This window comes from Protomyctophum parallelum (assembly GCF_964188405.1).
Source record: "Protomyctophum parallelum genome assembly, chromosome: 8".
In the NCBI taxonomy this organism is placed as follows: domain Eukaryota; kingdom Metazoa; phylum Chordata; class Actinopteri; order Myctophiformes; family Myctophidae; genus Protomyctophum; species Protomyctophum parallelum.
This window is the reverse complement of record NC_139703.1, coordinates 34966847-34984884: the sequence shown is the minus strand read 5'-3', so window position 1 is coordinate 34984884 and position 18038 is coordinate 34966847. Positions and strand designations below refer to the sequence as shown.

Here is an 18038-nt window from a genome sequence, read left to right as displayed (position 1 = left end):
CTAGTGTCGAGCCTCTCAGGGTGGAGACGTGTGTGTCAAAGTTTGGTGTTCCAACACTTTAGTCCAAAACCTAAAACGACTGAACCCTACTGTATTTGAAACCCTGTGGTATGTTATCCTCTACTGCCACTTTTAGACTAGCCTCGGAAACCCAGACGTTTTTATTTTGGATTGTATTGAACAACGTCAAACTCACCAACATTGCAGCTGTACGGAAAGCTTTATTATCTTTCTATCCTCAAAATGTTTGTTTCAAAAATATTCACTGTACACATGTTATGAGATACTCTGTGTCCTTGCAGATAATAATTTTTCTAAGTGCTCGTTAGATATCACTCAACTGCCCTGCGTACCACCCGTTTTGCTTCCAAACTCTGATGGAAACATGGTCGCGGTCTGCAAATGGTCTATTGAAAGGACCCCAGGCTACCCTTAGACAAACCTACCATGCATGCATGTGCATGCATGCAAGATTGCCTTAAAAAACCCCAATGTCAACTTTAAGCCCCAAACCACACCAGTTGCAACGCCGGCCTTGAAACAAAAACAAACCACACCACACCAATGCAACTTCGTGCAACTGCCGTTGGGGAGAATGCAAGTATGTTGCATGTTGCAAGGAGTTGCGTGTTTGGACCCTTACACAAACAACAAGACATGGTCATGATCTAATTACATCACATAGCCCGTCCTGGCAGCCTTCTTAGTCTTGTTGAGATACATTAAAATCATATAAAGTCATAATGAGATGTGGTGACTGGATGAATAATTAACACCTTTTGGTGTTGTAAGCATCATGTTATACTTTAGCCATTGAAAAATAGCAGATCTACAAGCTCATAGTGCGGCACTCGGTGCCGTTCTATGAGCTTGTAGATCTGCTAAAAAAAAAATCGTAGAAATGTGGCCAAAATGTTTGAATATATTCAATATTTGCTTCTTGGGAGGTCCCTGGAACAACATATTTTCAGATGAGGGTCGGCGGGCAATTACATATGGGTCCAAGATTTTTATTTTTTTATTTCGACGTCAGGCCTAAATGGGTTAAGATAAGCGGATGCCTGTCTTCGAGTACCATGTACCTTGTTGTGGTTTATCAATTAGGCTTATGTTTGTTTTCTTCAACTATAAAGAGAATTTTAAGTTCAAATCTAAAAACACTGCTATTTTCTCAGTTTATTACCACGCGTGCTCAAGCCCACGGGGCTGAAATCCAATTTATATTTGTCCTAGTTTAGATGTATTAGATGGCTAAGCCCAGAAGAGTTAATTGGTGCCAACTCTCATCACAATCTCAGTGTTTCCCCACCCTTTCATCATATTCATTGTTTCACCGTGTTCCTTTGGAGATAAACACATTACAATGATTTATTCTAATTAGTTTCTATGCATCAGATAAATTAGTTTATCAACAGCAGAGTTTCCGCCAGGCCCACGTCATAACCTCAAATATCGCCGCATCCCAACCAGATACCTCCATATCGATCGATTTTTTTATGTTGCTTCAGAAAGTAATGCCCTACTTCAGGGGTGGGCAACTTTGACGATGGAGAGGGCCAATATATTTCCACACTCACTCCAGAGGGCCACAGTGCATATTAATGTCGTAGCAAAAATAACTGATCTACAAGCCCAAAACGTGTTGCAATGTGGCACGTTTTGAGCTTTTAGATCAGCTATTTTTGCTATATTTGAATTGAAAACCTGAATAATGTTTTGCTGTTTTTGAATCCTGAAAAGTAAACGGTTTATTTAATTTCAAATGCATTTAGTTATAGTTATGTTAACTTTATGAACTGTTGACATAACTACATTGGACACAAAAAGACAACAACATTGTAATACTACTCATTAAGTACTACCGGGTAGTCATTTAATACTAGTCATGAAGTAATTAAAGCGGGTTTGGAATTATAACAGCTGAAATCAATACTATATCAGTATTCTGATATTAACATTAAGTGAAGGTGGGGCCGCATGTGGCCCCCGGGCTGCCAGTTGTCCACCCCTGCCCTACTTCATCATACAAAGAAAATCCGATCTACAAGCTCACAACTAGGGATCGACCGCACTCCCTGGAGACCTTGCCACTGCGCACGGCCAGTTTGAAGTGGGGCATATCAGTCAGATCTGTGGCTCTGGACAACCGGACCTCTGTATCAGTCAGTCCTCCTGAGGCCGAGCGCCAGAACCACTAAACAATGATATGCATTTGGCTGCCGACCCCCATCTGAAAGTTCCAGAAAGTTTTTAACTCAAATATTTGCTTCTGGGGAGGTCCCTGGAACAACATATGTTCAGTTACATATATTATTGGGGGTCCTTGACATGATAATGTTTGAGCAGCACTGACAGACACATGGGGTTTTCAGAAAACTGTCAGGATTTAGAAGACATTTGTAGAATGGTCCTCAGGTCTAAATGGGTTTAAACACCAAAAGGGGATCCCGTCCAGAATGGGTTAAGCCCATATATGGAGATTGATGATGGTGATCCTGTAGGTTTACACTCTATCAGAGTAATCTAGTAAGAGAGTGGTGACACGCTTTGATCTCGCCGCAAAGCGGGTGCCTATGGGCGATAGTTCCAAACATTGCTCCTATGGCTAGAACTATTCCATTGAGATAGAATGAGCACTTCCGCTTTCCATTGTTACAATGAGAGTCAACGGGAGTGTCATTACTCTCTTACTAGATTACTCTGCACTCTATAACGTACGACGAATTAGACCGCTCCTCACCCAGCAGTCAGCCAATCAGACCCTTCCTCACCCAGGAGTCAGCCAATTAGACTGTGCCTCACCCAGGAGTCAGCCAGTCAGACCCTTCCTCACCCAGGAGTCAGCCAATTAGACTGTTCCTCACCCAGGAGTCAGCCAATTAGACCCTCCCTCACCCAGGAGTCAGCCCAGCTCCTAATCCAGACAACAGTATTGTCAAAACTTGACTATTTTAACTCCCTCCTTACTGGCCTACCGGCATGTGCACTTCCAACCTGCCTCTCCAACTGATCCAAAATGCCGCAGCTCGCTTTGTCTTCAACCAACCAAAATTCTCACATGTCTCCCCCCTTTTCCGCTCCCTCCATTGGCTCCCGGTCGCTGCCCGCACAGAATACAAAACTCTGATCCTGGCATTCAAAGCAATCAAAGGTATGGCTCCCCTATATCTTGCAAGTCTGATCGAACCCTACAAACCCTCACGTGCACTCAGATCAGCCAACGCAGGGAAGCTGGAAGTACTTTCATTCAAAATGCACGCTCCAACGCTCCACACGTCCCAAACTCTTCTCCCTTCTGGCTCCAAAACTATGGAATGCACTTCCCATTGCAATCAGAACTGAGTCATCACTCCCAAGTCCCAACCTTCCGCCGTAGTCTGAAAACCCACCTCTTCAGACTCCATCATGGCCCGTAGCACTTGCCCTAGCCCCAACATTTGTATGTAGACTTAGATAGCATTTTATGTAGACTTGGCTTACACATGTTTCATGATAACTAAGTAAGTAACACTTACTTTGAAGAGCCAAATATCCGTAACCGGATGTTACAGTAAGGTGTCATGGTGTCATGACCTGTTGTTGTCGTCTCGGTCAGTGGTGGAAAAACCCGACGGCGAGTATCACAGAGCCTGCTACAGCCCGTTGAAAATGCTTGTCTTCCCCAGAAACGTCCCCTCAATGTCGTTTCTGAGATACAGGCCTTTGAATGCAGGGCTTAGAATGTCCCACTTCGACTTTTGTGCTAACGAACAGTGGCTAACGATACGATCGGATCAAAACATGGATTAAATAATCTAAACCATGGAAAGCGGAGGTTCCGGGTTTGGCAGGCTAGGGTACTAATTTAAACCTCCGTTTTCGGCGCTTTTGGCGTACTCCGTGTTAAGCCTGCCGTGTGTGTGTGCGTGCGTGCTTTGCAAAGAAATGAAACTATCAAATGAAATACACTACATTAGCATGAGCCAAATTATAACACTTTCAGAGTAACTTTAACTAAGAAAAACAGTCCTTAAAAGTGTGTTATCCGCCCTCCTCTAGAGAGGTAACCTGTAGGCGCTGCTCCAGTTTTACCACAGTGCCAGGTAGCATGGCCCAGATACAACCCGACACAAACCGCCCCGCCGGTACCCAGAGGCAGGGAGGAAACGGAAGGGCCATTGATAAGAAAATAAGAGACCAAAAGATGGGTGCACAAAGAGCATGAAGATTAAAAAAATAAATAAACACATAATGCAGGTGAGAAATATGAAAAGCGGAAGACCAGGCTCGCACGCACGGAACGGTAAAAAAGGAACCAGCGTTCTAATGGATCCAAAGCACACTATTTATTTAGTCACAAGTTATTAATACTTTTCATTGTTTCAAGTGAAAGACTTAACGACTTTCACCAGGCCCGACGTCGAAATGTAAAAAATGCTTTTCTGAATAACCTTATGTTCCTATATCAGTGGTGCTCAATATTGTTGTTCCAGGGACCCCTCCCAGAAGCGAAGATTTGAGTTAAAATGTTCACTCTGTAATAATATATTCAAAGATATGAGGCACATTTTGCCGTCCCGCGGCAAGCTCGTAGATCGCCAAGTTTTTTGCTACTTTTGCGTGACGCTAGTGTGACAAAGTAGGGCATTGATTTACGTTCAACACAGATGTTAAGTCGAAGCGTGGCGCACGACAGTTGCGATATTGTGGGTGTGTGTGTGTGTGGGGGGGGGGTCCAAGGGAGGGAGACACCAGGGAGAAAGCGTGTTCTGGAAACAGTCACGATGCTATTTCCAGCAAGCAGGTCGCTGGTTGTCCCTCTTTCAGCCAGGAGACCCAACACTTCTTCTTTTTTTTCAAAAACACTCAAACAACCTAATTGTGACAGCGCAGTTCAGTTCTAAATGCCTTCTAAATCTTGACAGTTTTCTGAAAAAAACCCATGTTTCTATGTCAGTGGTTCTAAAACTATTTCATGTCAAGGAGCCCCAGAATTATCTGCATTAGGCCGCCGACCCCCCCACCATCTGGAAATATGTAGTTCCAGGGATCTCCCAGAAGCAAATATTTGAGTTAAAAACGTCAATTGACATACAATATAAACATATAATACTGTCATATCGCTGACATTGCTGCTCCAGCGAGCTCTGTGGTCCTGCCTGCCGCGTAGCTAGCCAGGGACGTGCAGAGAGTGTTAAGAGAGGCAGGGGCTGAAATCCCGTAAGAGGGCACTTTTGGACCAAAATAGCAGAACTACAAGCTCACAACGCGTCGCAGCAATTTTTCAGTACAGAATTCATTCCATATGTTGATCTGACCCCCCCCCCATTGTAAAGCGCCAGCACTCGCACAGCAGTCTGCCGTCACTCAGGAGGATACGTGCATGCGACCTCGCCGCGTCTTACTAGAAGCTGTTTGCGTGTGTGTGTGTGTGTGTGCGTGCGTGCGTGCGTGCATGCTTTATTACCTCCTCAAAGTCATCGCTGACCCAAAGAGGGATGGGCGTGCCCCAGTAGCGGTTCCTGGAAACTGCCCAATCGCGTGCGTCCCTCAGCCAGTTCCCGAATCGCTTCTCGCGAACAAAATCCGGAACCCTGGAGGCAGAAACAGGACGAGAGAGAAGGAGGTGTCATATTGTGTGTTCTTGTTGGTAGAGCTTCCGTTAGCTTCCTGGAACAACATATTTTCAGATGGGGGTCGGTGGCCAATTACATATAATTTTTGGGGTCGTTGACATGAAATATTGAGAACCACTGATATAGAAACATGAGGTTTTTCAGAAAAAAAAGAAAAAAAATCTATGTCAGATCTCCAAAACTTGTAGCTCGGCTATTTTCGGCCAACCAGGTGCACACATCGCCCAAATTGGATGACTCCAACCAATGAGATCACTGCTGCCATGCATGCTCTCCAGGCAAATATCTAATTAATCACACATATTTGCAGCTGTCACTTAATGAAAAGCACTTAATGAAAATGTTCGCTGCGAATCTCCACAGCAGAGAGAGCCAGGCCTGTTACAATGCCTTGTCACTTTATTGAGCAGGCCAGCCCCCCCCCCCTCTCTCCTAAAAATAAACAGTGGCGTCATTATGAGGCCAAACTGTAGAGGTTAACACTACCTTCAAGGCACATTCTTCGTTTTACACACACACAGTAAAACACTTCCTCGCTCCGTCTTTTCTCCGTCTGCCTCCATTCTCTCTCCCCCCTCTCACTCCCTCCATTTCCCGGTCCTTCCACTCACACCGTGTGCCAGGAGAGTATAGTGCGGAGGGTATAAATCGACGTCAAAGATCCACGCGCCAAGCAACGAGTTCATCAATTCCCATTTGCGAGGAGGCATTTCTATTTAGGCCCCTAATATATCAATTTAATGTTTTTTTCTTTTTTTCTCTCTCTCTCTCCTATCCCGGCTCCCTCCTTTCTCTGCCTCCCTCCCCTCCCCTTGCGCTCTCCGCTTGCACTAAAATGTCGAAACTAGAGTGCCTGTCTTTGCAGCCACAGACATGCAATAGAGTCAATTTAACATGTACAGTCTGTAATGAGTCATGGACACTGGGGACGGATGTGTGAGAGACACAGAGACTGATAAAGACGAGGGTGATGATATGATAACGAGTGTTGGAGAGGGGGGGGTTATACTTTGCCATTAAAAAATAGCAGATCTACAAGGTCATAGCGTGGCACTGAGTGCCCCTGGAACAACATATTTTCAGAGCCAATTACATATAATCTTGGGGTCCTTGACATGAAATAAGTTTGAGAACGACTGACATAGAAAATTAGAAACATAGTTTTTTTCAGAAAGACATTTGTAGAATCGTTCCCAGGTCAAAATGGGTTAAAGGTGCTGCAGTATTGCTGCAACCGCACTGCGATATTATATAACAAAATGTTATATTTATGAATAGCTGCTGTATACAAAAGCTTATATTGTGTATTGGATCAAGTTGGTATACCAAACTAGTGAACAGTATACCGCGTACAGGCTTTAGGGCCGATTCACACTCCTATTTTACCGCTGTTTCGGCGCTGTAGTGCCGAAATGATTTCGGCTCGTAAGACATTTTCAGTAGCACCGAAGAGCCGACTTTAGGACGGTACCCCCCGACAGTAATTAGACCGACTAGCTACCTCAAACCCTATTGGTCCGACAGTAATTAGACAGACAAGCTACCTCAAACCCTATTGGTCAGACAACCATTAGACCGACTAGCTACCTCAAACCCTAACCTAACCATAACCGCAAGCACAGGAGCAGCTCATGTTCCAGCATGTCGGACTAATGCTCCATCGGAATTACCATTGGATCCCCTCCATTTAACTAAATATTGATTTATGCGGCTAAGGGTTAAAGCTGCTATAGGCAATAATATGTCAAAATTTGAATGACTTTATTTCAATTATTCTTTGGTATTCAGACAGCCAGCAATGAGTAAAACACTCCCCAAAAAATGTAGTTTCTGCATCTAGGGGCCACAATCTGCATTCAAAGATGTTCTTAGAGGCTTTGTCATTGGTCGAAAAAAAGACCCGGTCGAAATGACTAACCAATCAGGAAGTAGAGAGGCAAATTGACCAATGACAAAGCTTCTAGTAACATCGTTGAATGCAGATTGCGGCCCCTAGGTGTGCCACAGAGACTAAACTTTTTATGCAAGTACTGTGTGTATTATGTAAACTCCATCTTACAGCCATTCAGTTGCAAAAAAAAAGAAAATAAAAGAAAATTGGGGACCCTCCAAAATAAATTTGTCGACTGTTTGGATCTATTCATTCTTTTGTTATAGATTTACTAGTTTTTAATCACAACTCTAGCCCAATAATGCAACGCAAGGCGTTACCGAAGGAAAATGAACGGCAACCTTAAAAAAAAAAAACACTGATAGATTAAACACAGTTTAATCTATCCGTTCCATGTGAACTTAACTCAGGATGTAATTTGGTTTCATTAGGGTAGCGATAAGCCAGTGGGCACCTCAGTGATAGAGCTAGTCTCCCCCAGTGAGCACCTCAGTGATAGAGCTAGTCTCCCCCAGTGGACACCTCAGTGATAGAGCTAGTCTCCCCCAGTGAGCACCTCAGTGATAGAGCTAGTCTCCCCCAGTGGACACCTCAGTGATAGAGCTAGTCTCCCCCAGTGGGCCCCTCAGTGATAGAGCTAGTCTCCCCCAGTGGGCACCTCAGTGATAGAGCTAGTCTCCTCCAGTGATAGAGCTAGTCTCCCCCAGTGGACACCTCAGTGATAGAGCTAGTCTCCCCCAGTGGACACCTCAGTGATAGAGCTAGTCTCCCCCAGTGGACACCTCAGTGATAGAGCTAGTCTCCCCCAGTGAGCACCTCAGTGATAGAGCTAGTCTCCCCCAGTGGACACCTCAGTGATAGAGCTAGTCTCCCCCAGTGGACACCTCAGTGATAGAGCTAGTCTCCTCCAGTGATAGAGCTAGTCTCCCCCAGTGGGCACCTCAGTGATAGAGCTAGTCTCCTCCAGTGATAGAGCTAGTCTCCCCCAGTGGGCACCTCAGTGATAGAGCTAGTCTCCCCCAGTGGACACCTCAGTGATAGAGCTAGTCTCCCCCAGTGGACACCTCAGTGATAGAGCTAGTCTCCCCCAGTGGACACCTCAGTGATAGAGCTAGTCTCCCCCAGTGGACACCTCAGTGATAGAGCTAGTCTCCCCCAGTGGACACCTCAGTGATAGAGCTAGTCTCCCCCAGTGAGCACCTCAGTGATAGAGCTAGTCTCCCCCAGTGGACACCTCAGTGATAGAGCTAGTCTCCCCCAGTGGACACCTCAGTGATAGAGCTAGTCTCCTCCAGTGATAGAGCTAGTCTCCCCCAGTGGGCACCTCAGTGATAGAGCTAGTCTCCTCCAGTGATAGAGCTAGTCTCCCCCAGTGGGCACCTCAGTGATAGAGCTAGTCTCCTCCAGTGATAGAGCTAGTCTCCCCCAGTGGACACCTCAGTGATAGAGCTAGTCTCCCCCAGTGGACACCTCAGTGATAGAGCTAGTTTCCTCCAGTAATAGAGCTAGTCTCCCCCAGTGGACACCTCAGTGATAGAGCTAGTCTCCCCCAGTGGACACCTCAGTGATAGAGCTAGTCTCCCCCAGTGGACACCTCAGTGATAGAGCTAGTCTCCCCCTGGCCCAAAAACATTCAAACTGTGAAAAGTGGTGATTTTAATCAAAAAGAAAGTTTCACTTTTCTTTGAACAAAATCCGATAACAAAGCTGGGAGAATAAACTGAAGCTGTGCATCGGCCTCAGTGGGCAGCCACCCACACACTGTGTAGGAGCAAGAACATGTGCGTGCGTAATATTTGCACAATTTGATTTGCAGTTTGACAGCTCTATCTGTCAATATGAATATGTGAATAATGAAGCAGGGTTATCGTCTATTAGAAATAAGCACATCAATCACACATTTGGCACCTTAAATGTTTTGCCATGCCTGAAAAGTCTCTTTGCAGCTCTTAAAGAGTCAATTCAAATAGGCGGTTAAATAATACACTTCATCTCACATACAGTACATACAGTGCCGTGGACTGAAATATTATTAAAACTAATGGACCTCACAGCTCAGGATTTGAGTGTGTGTGTGTGTGTGTGTGTGTGTGTGTGTGTGTGTGTGTGTGTGTGTGTGTGCGCGTGTGCGTGCACGCTAACCCATTTAGACCCAAGGACGATTCTGCATTTCTATGTCAGTGGTTCTCAACCTTTTTCACCTCAAGGACCACCATAATTATCTGTATTTGGCCCCCATCTGAAAATGTTGTTCCAGGGACCCCCCCACCAGAAGCAAAGATTTGTGTTCAAAATAAATCGTTCGCTCTGAAAGAATATATATTCAAAGATTTGCGCCAGAGTTTCACAATTTCTCAAAAAAATAGCAGATATACAAGCCCATAGCGTGGCACAGAGAGCCGTGCTACGAGCTTGTAGATCTGCTATTTTTCAACAGCTAAAGTATGCTTCAAACACCGAAAGGGGTTCGTGCCCATAATGGGCTAACCTACCCAGAGGGCTATGCATTCATCTCAGTCTGACAGGCCCATTACCACAGGCAGCTACTGCAGCTCAGAAAGAAAAGAGCACAGGGAGTAACAGGGCTATCGCTGCTTAGAATCCACGCCATCTTGATGCTTAATACCTTTTCTTGGCACGTTCCATATTATACATTTCATTGTTGTCTTTTTATCATATAAGATATTGCTTTAATTAGCATGAGGAAGAAGGGGGGAAAAAGACATCTGTAAAGAGACATGTGCATCGGGCCAAGCTGGGATAAAGATAACTGAAAGCTGGCATACGGTACATTACATGTTCTAGCAGACTACATGGTTTCTCTCTCCTGTCATTGGTGTAATCGACATGTCACACTGCAGGTATGTGCCTTATCCCATTCTGGGCGGGAACCCCTTTTGGTGTTTTACCCCATTTAGACCTGAGGACGATTCTACAAATGCCTTCTAAATCCTGACAGTTTTCTGAAAAAACCTATGTTTCTACTGTATGTCAGTTATTCTCAAACTATTTCATGTCAAGGACCCCCAAGATTATATGTAATTGGCTGCTGACCCCCATCTGAAAATATGTTGTTCCAGGGACCCCCCCCAGAAGCAAAGATATGAGTTAAAAACGCGTGCTCTGAAAGAATATATATTCAAAGATTTGCACTACATTTTTTCAAAAATAGCACACCTAGCTATTTTTCAATAGCTAAAGTATAACATAATGCTTAAAACGCCAAATGGGGTTCCCACCCAAAATGGGTTAAGCATTATTTCATATTTTAGCTATTGAAAAATAGCAGATCTACAAGCTCATTGTAGAGTGCTTGTAGGTCTATTTTTTTTAAATCATGAAAATGTGGCGCAAATCTTTATATTCTTTATTTTTTAACACAAATATTCGAACGTTTTTAACTCAAATCTTTGCTTCCGGCCAACATATTTCCAGATGGTGGCCGGTTGCCAAATACAGATAATGTCCTTGACATGAAATATTGAGCACCACTGATATAGAAACACAGGTATTTCAGAAATCTGTCAGGATTTAGAAGACTTTCTTTTTATTTCGATATCAGGTCTAAATGGGTTATGCTTGCTTCAAAAGGAGCAGCGATATGTACTGTCCATGTGGACAAAGGCATGCCCAGGCAGAAACTGTGGCCATTCAAGGAGCCCTCTGCCCCGAATACGAACAAAGTCACCCTTTTTACCGACTCGCACCGACCGGGCGTACAGCCAGTGGAACTGCTCAGTTTGGTATTCCTAAAGTAGCCTAATTATGCTTAAACGTTTTAGACCTGAACTTATTCCTAACCTTAACATCAGTAAAACGGTGCCAAAACCTAACCCTCATCCTAAACTTAACCCCAGTAAAACTATGCATAGCCCTAAACTTATTCCTAACCTTATTCTCAGTAAAAACCTCTGTTGTTCCGCCCAACAGAGGTTGGCGGAAAAAAAAGAGGGCGAGATGGATTATGGGCGACGGTACCCGTTACCATCTGGCCCTGTTCTCTCGCGCCGCCATTCTACATGGCGACAGCAGATCTACAAGCTCATCTACAAGCTCTTTTTTTAAATCGTGAAAATGTGGTGCAAATCTTTGCATATATATTCTTTCAGAGCCAACGCTTTTTACTCAAATCTTTGCTTCTGGGGAGGTTCCTGGAACTACATATTTTCAGATGGGGTTCGGCGGCCAATTACATATAATCTTGGGGGTCTTTGACATGAAAATGTTTGAGAACGACTGACATAGGGTTTTTCAGAAAACTGTCAGGATTTAGAAGACATTTGTACTCGTTCCCAGGTAAATGGGTTATTCAAGTGTGGCATGTTTATTAGCATTTGTGGTGGTGAGTCCCCTTTGGTTCATGGATAGAAAAAGTTAAACTGCAAATGCACCTCTAGTTTTACTCCACCATTTAATTCCTTCCGTTATGCTTTAAAATGCCTTCCATGTCATGAATGCATTTTAATGCCTGTGTGAAGCACTTTGATGCTGAGTTTGTGTAAGACACCACTGCGCCACAGTGCCATCTGGTGGTTTGGTCAGAGGAGCACTAACAAAGGAGAGAGGAGATCCGTACACACCGTTTTAAAAGCTCCCAAAATAATGTATTGACAACAGAGCGGAAAACAATACTAGTAGGGAGTCAAACATTATGTTATACTCTAGCCATTGAAACATAGCAGATCAGGTCTGCTATTTTTGAAAAATCGTGAAAATATGGCGCAAATCTTTGAATATATTTTCTTTCAGAATATATGTTTTTCAACGCAAAACTTTGCTTCTGGGGGGGGGGGTCCCTGGAACAACATATAATTCTGGCATGAAAACATAAAACATAAAGGTTGAGCACCACCACATATAAACATAGGGTTTAGAAGATTTTGTAGAATCTAGTGTCAGGTCTAAATGGGTCATCTTTTGGATTCCTTCATTTAAAATATAGATTTTCAGTTGAGCGCCTGCCTTCCCAAATATATGTGTACACACACACAGCCCTGCAATACAGTGTGGTTTTTGGCAGCAAATTTTGATTTTAGTTTTGAATAGTTTATTTAGTCTTAGTCACCTTTTAGTCACCTGGAATATTTCCACACTCACACCAGAGGGCCACTATATTTCCACACTCACTCCAGAGGGCCACTATATTTCCACACTCACTCCAGAGGGCCACTATATTTCCACACTCACTCCAGAGGGCCACTATATTTCCACACTCACTCCAGAGGGCCACTATATTTCCACACTCACTCCAGAGGGCCACTATATTTCCACACTCACTCCAGAGGGCCACTATATTTCCACACTCACTCTAGAGGGCCACTATATTTCCACACTCACTCCAGAGGGCCACTATATTTCCACACTCACTCTAGAGGGCCACTATATTTCTACACTCACTCCAGAGGGCCACTATATTTCCACACTCACTCCAGAGGGCCACTATATTTCCACACTCACTCCAGAGGGCCACTATATTTCCACACTCACTCCAGAGGGCCACATTGCATATTTCTGTCATAGCAAAGACAGCAGATCTACAAGGTCAAACGGACCTGGTAGATCAGCTATTTTTTTTGTTGCTATTCCTGAATTAATGTTTTGCTATTTTTCAATTGTAATCCTGAAAATAATTTAATTTCAAATGCCTTTCAAATGCCTTTGATTATAGTTAGGTTAACTTTATGAACCACATACAAACACATTGGACATAAAAGAAAGACAATAACATTTTAATACTACTCATTAAGCTACTAATTTAGACTGAAGTAATTAAAGTGGGTCATGTTTACAGTAATATATCAGTATTCAGGCCCAGGCCGTAGCGTAACGGTCTGGGCACCGGACTGGTGATCCAGTCGCGGTGTGCCGCGGGTTCGACTCCCGGACCCGACACGGCCTTTACCGCATGTCATCCCCCCATCTCTCTCCCGTTTCCTGTCAGCCTACTTTCTATCCCTTAAAAAATCAATAAAGGCGTAAGCCGCAAAAAAAAAAAAAAAAAAAAAAAAAAAAAAAAAATATATATATATATATATCAGTATTCTGATATTAACCTGAGGGCCGCATTAAGTGAAGGTGGGGGCCACCTGTTGCTCACCCCAGGTCCAGACTGTATGGTGAAGCATTTGGACATTGCGAGAGTCAACAGTCTGGTAACGCGAGACTACTTACTTACCAATAGCATTTTGCATTGTTCTCCAGTAGTCTCTCCACCATGTGCTCCACTCTGATGAACCAGCTCGGGACGGCTTTGTAGATCAAAGGGGTGTCAGACCTAGTAGGAATACACAGACGGACATCTCAGTTTGACGGTCCCAATTGATGATATATGCAAGGTGCTACCTAGTACCTCGTTATCAGTAAAGCAACCTCCTGCTGCATTATGTGCAAATTCTAAACGAGCACTTCCAAACTCCAGCACTTAGAAAAAAATCTGCAAGGATTTTTTTGACAGGGAGTAGCTCATAACATGTCTACAGTAGATACTTATTAAACAACCACATTGCAGATAGAAAGAGGATAATTCAAGCTTTCCGTAAAGCTGCAATGTTGGTGAGTTTGACGTTATTTATTACAATTAGATAGGACATTTCTGTTTGGATGAATGGGCTGTCAATGGGAAGTTGCACCTAGGTAGCACCTTACTGGCAAGATGGCAGCCGTGTGCATAAAGTCAATACAAGGATATTGTTTACAGAATAATGTACATGAAATACGAATATGTATATATATATATATATATATATATATATATATATATACAGTATATGTAACTCCATTGGACCCTCAAACTGTCTGCTAAAGCAACTAACTCCACCACCTCTCCCTTTCTCATGAAAGTAATTGACAATATATAAAGTCACAATACCGACTTTGATGGGACAGTATTACATCGTTTTAAAAATATAAGATTTTGGCCTGGGCGGGCTTAGCGGTCCAGGCACCTCGGCTGCTAGTCCAGCATGACAGTGTGTCGCCGGTTTGAGTCCTGATGCTGTGTGTCTTCTCCCCCATCTCTCTCCCCGTTTCCTGTCTACCTACTGTGATCCATCAATAAAGGCAAAAGAGCCCCCCAAAAATATCTGAAAAAAGTGAGGGCCCTATATTGCCTGTCTTAAGTATCAGGTCGTATAACTCAGAGCCAGTGAAGGAGACTGGCCCCATTTTCGTCTTCGTTTTAGTCGACGAAATCAACACTGCATACAACCCGGTGAAAACTTGTGTCATCTACCCAGGGTGTCATGATTCCATCAACGCCAATCTGAGCTAGAACTGTTAAAAACGTGTGAATACTGCAGTCATTTTTCCAGGGAATGAATCAGTGTTGTTTTTGGCAGCAAATTTCTATTTTAGTTTTAGTCATAGTCTCTTCAATAGCTTTCACTTATTTTAGTCACCTGGAATGTATTAGTGTTAGTCGAGTAAATGTCATACAATTTGATTCAACTAAATATACAGGTGAATTAGTCGACTAAAATGTGATTTGGTGGGCCTTGATGCGGTCATATTGGCTGATTTTATAGTTGCTGAAAATAGCAGATCTGCACGCTCACAACGCGTCGCAGCGCGGCGCGTTGTGAGCTTGTAGATCTGCTATTTTCAGCATGCAACCAAGTGTAAAATGACTTGTCTTTTACTTATACTGGATCTCTTGTCCAATAGTCCCTTCCTAACATTTTAGTCTAGTTTTTATCTGTTGATGAAAATGTCAACATATTTAGTCTTAATCATATTAGTTTCCATGTTGTTTTCGTCAGTGAAAAAAGGTAGTCAACGAACATTTTTCGTCTTGGTTTTAGTCGACGAAAACAACACTGGAATGAATGCTTGCCCACAAAAAGACAAAGTCAGATAATAGTGGGTTTATAGTGGAGGTTTTTTGCCCCCCTGGGGAAGGGGACTTATTGAGTGTGTGCTCACACAAGAAAGAGTCCCACGTGTGTCTGACCAATGGATGCTCAGCAAGTTTAAAGGGATCCTGTGCTGAGCTTGCAGAACATCTATTGACATTCTATGCTAATTCCACTGAAGCAATCAAGAGCACACTAGAACCACTACACTTGAGGTGGCTAAAAGAAGATATGCGGACAAGCAAGTACATGGTCAGGATAGCACATTCAGACTTCTGCCGGAAGCAAAATAGCCATTTACAGAAAGTGAAAACACAACATGGCGATGTTAAATCAGTGTCCCTAATTGCCATTACCGTTGAGAAGAAATCACTGAATAATCACTGCTGTAATGGTAGGGACAGAGAATAAGACTTTCAGTGAATGGTATGCAAAGCAGTTGGCTAAAGTTAGCAGCATATACCTCAAAAGAAGTCACACTTTCTTTTCTTTTTGGCTTACTGAAACTGAAGAAGTTATGAGGACTAGTATATTGTTTTATACAATACGCTAAACCCGCTATTTGTTTAATGTGTTTAATTCGCCGTGTCACGGGGCAGCCCGTGCCCTATACACACACACACTGATTAACCCATTCTGGGCGGGAACCCCTATTGGTATCTTACCCCCTCAGGCCCATATTTGGGTTCTGTACAGTATGTACAGTATTCAAAAATGTAATTTTTTTGATGCCGCTATATAAATATTTGAAGTTTTTCAGAAACCTTAGGTCAGGATTTAGAGGCGTTTTTAGAATCGGCCTTAGGCCTAAATGGGTTAAGGACATTGCACGCACGCACACACCACACAGACTGTGGGTAGTGGGGCAGACAGGTCCTATCATATAATGTCAATACTGTTGATGTATGCATTTACAGGATGTACAAATGAATTGATACACACAGGGAAAACAGGCAGTTTATTAACCTGTGTGTTTATTGTAACTCAGTATTTGTATGGCCTCTCCAGTGCTGCCACTTTAAGAAGGGGGGAAGGTGCCAAGTACTGTTGAGGAGTAGGGGTGTTCCACAATGTCAGGTATCAAAATATGTCTATTATCTGGGGAAAGGAATGTAACCCCATATGATGTATAGTCTAAAATAGAACATCTAGGTATGGGGTTACTTATTCAGGTTCAGCTGATATCTGTGAGCTTGTAGATCAGCTGTGTATATTTAATTGCTTCTCTGTTGGTGGTAGGATCCTCTCCTATAAAGGGGAGACTGCAGGCAGAGCTAGTCAGTTAGGCTCGGGCAGGCATCATGCTGACACCCCCGTGAGAGAGCTGCTAGGGCTCATGTCCTGGGCGTAGCCTAGTGCATTTTGTTATTTTTCCTTTTTCCTTTGTTGAGCGTTAAGTATTTTTGAGTTTGTTGTTTTGTATTTTGGCCAGTATTATTTTTGTTAGATTTTTCTGTTGAGAATATCTGCACTGGAGCTGGAGCTTGGAGCAATAAAAACCATCAAAAAGCATTGCTGACTGTTTTTGGAGCCTTGGCCCTCGGGCAACTTTACGCGCCGTTTTTTTAATAATTCAAAAGAAAGAGCGGATTCGCCGCGGACTTGGTGACGAGGCCGTAGTGTTAAGATGAAACCGGAAATCAAGCCATGCTCTAGGCTTCTGGGAAAATGAGTTCAATGCAAGTGAACGGGCGGTTTGTTTGGACTACAACATGCTGTGGAGGCTGTGTTTGTCTCGCATCGTAATGGCGGCATGTTTTTCTCTTCAACAAAAAACCATGGGACTATTTTCCGCCGGATTTTCACCGATCAAAGCTGCAAATACTTTGCCGTTATGCTCCAAAGGTAATAAGACAATCTAGGCAGCCTGGTGGTAGGATGAATTTAAAGCCCCGAAAGTGTTAAGAAGACCACTGTATACAGAGACGGAATTAGTGATTTTCTTCTTTTTTTTCTCTCCATTCACCTTCATACCAGTTTGGTTTCATCGCCCTCCTCAGACTCCGTGCTTTGACATAATCCGTCTCAGAAAAAGTGCCAATTTCTGGCAGACACAGAAGGACAAAGTGTGCGTTATCTCTCTCCAATGCCTCAGAGAGGGATTAGAGAGGTTTGCACCTCCTAACCTCCTCAGTCAACCTCAGCTTTTTTCTAAAGAGGTCCACGGTACATTGACGGAAGATGTGCAGAAATAAAATATAAATCGGCCCAAGTTTCAAGTTTCTGAATGACCAGACAGTTTTGGCATCGGTATCACTGCACTGATGTTCAGTTAGTTAGAACGTCTTGGAGGTGCAAGAACTGCAGAAATTACTTTGGGCAAGGCAAGGGGTTTGTTCATCTTCCTCACAATTACATATCACTGCGTGGAAAGAGGAGTTAACGGGAAATTATGCAATAATTAAACCTCAAGTTTAGCAGGCATATACAGTAATATACAGGTGTGATGGTACAATTCGGGAGTTTACTGGAGTTTGTTGGAAAGTTTAACGGGAGTTTCCTGTAATATACATATCCGTATTCCATGCTTTTTTGAGCTTGTAGATCTGCTATTTTTCAATAGCTAAAGTATAACATAATGCTTAGTTAAAACACCAAAAGGGGTTCCCGTCCAGAATGGGTTAAAGAGTGTTGGCCAGTCATTGGAGAGGTTAGGCACCACTCATTGTTTTTTTAATAAAT

The 18038-nt window shown here is 43.3% G+C and overlaps 2 protein-coding genes across 2 annotated transcripts in view; both read right to left on the bottom strand.

Moving 5' to 3' along the window:
* dusp7 (dual specificity phosphatase 7) overlaps window positions 1-18038 on the bottom strand; it is a 140238-nt gene that overhangs the window by 9682 nt on the left and 112518 nt on the right. The gene's annotated exons all lie outside the window — the stretch shown is intronic.
* iars1 (isoleucyl-tRNA synthetase 1) overlaps window positions 1-18038 on the bottom strand; it is a 90626-nt gene that overhangs the window by 40695 nt on the left and 31893 nt on the right. Inside the window, exons 13-14 of the mRNA XM_083771696.1 lie at window positions 13682-13780; window positions 5447-5573 (exon numbers count right to left, since the gene is read on the bottom strand). Coding sequence (XP_083627822.1) covers window positions 5447-5573; window positions 13682-13780 — 226 coding nt within the window. The remainder of the gene's footprint in view (window positions 1-5446; window positions 5574-13681; window positions 13781-18038) is intronic.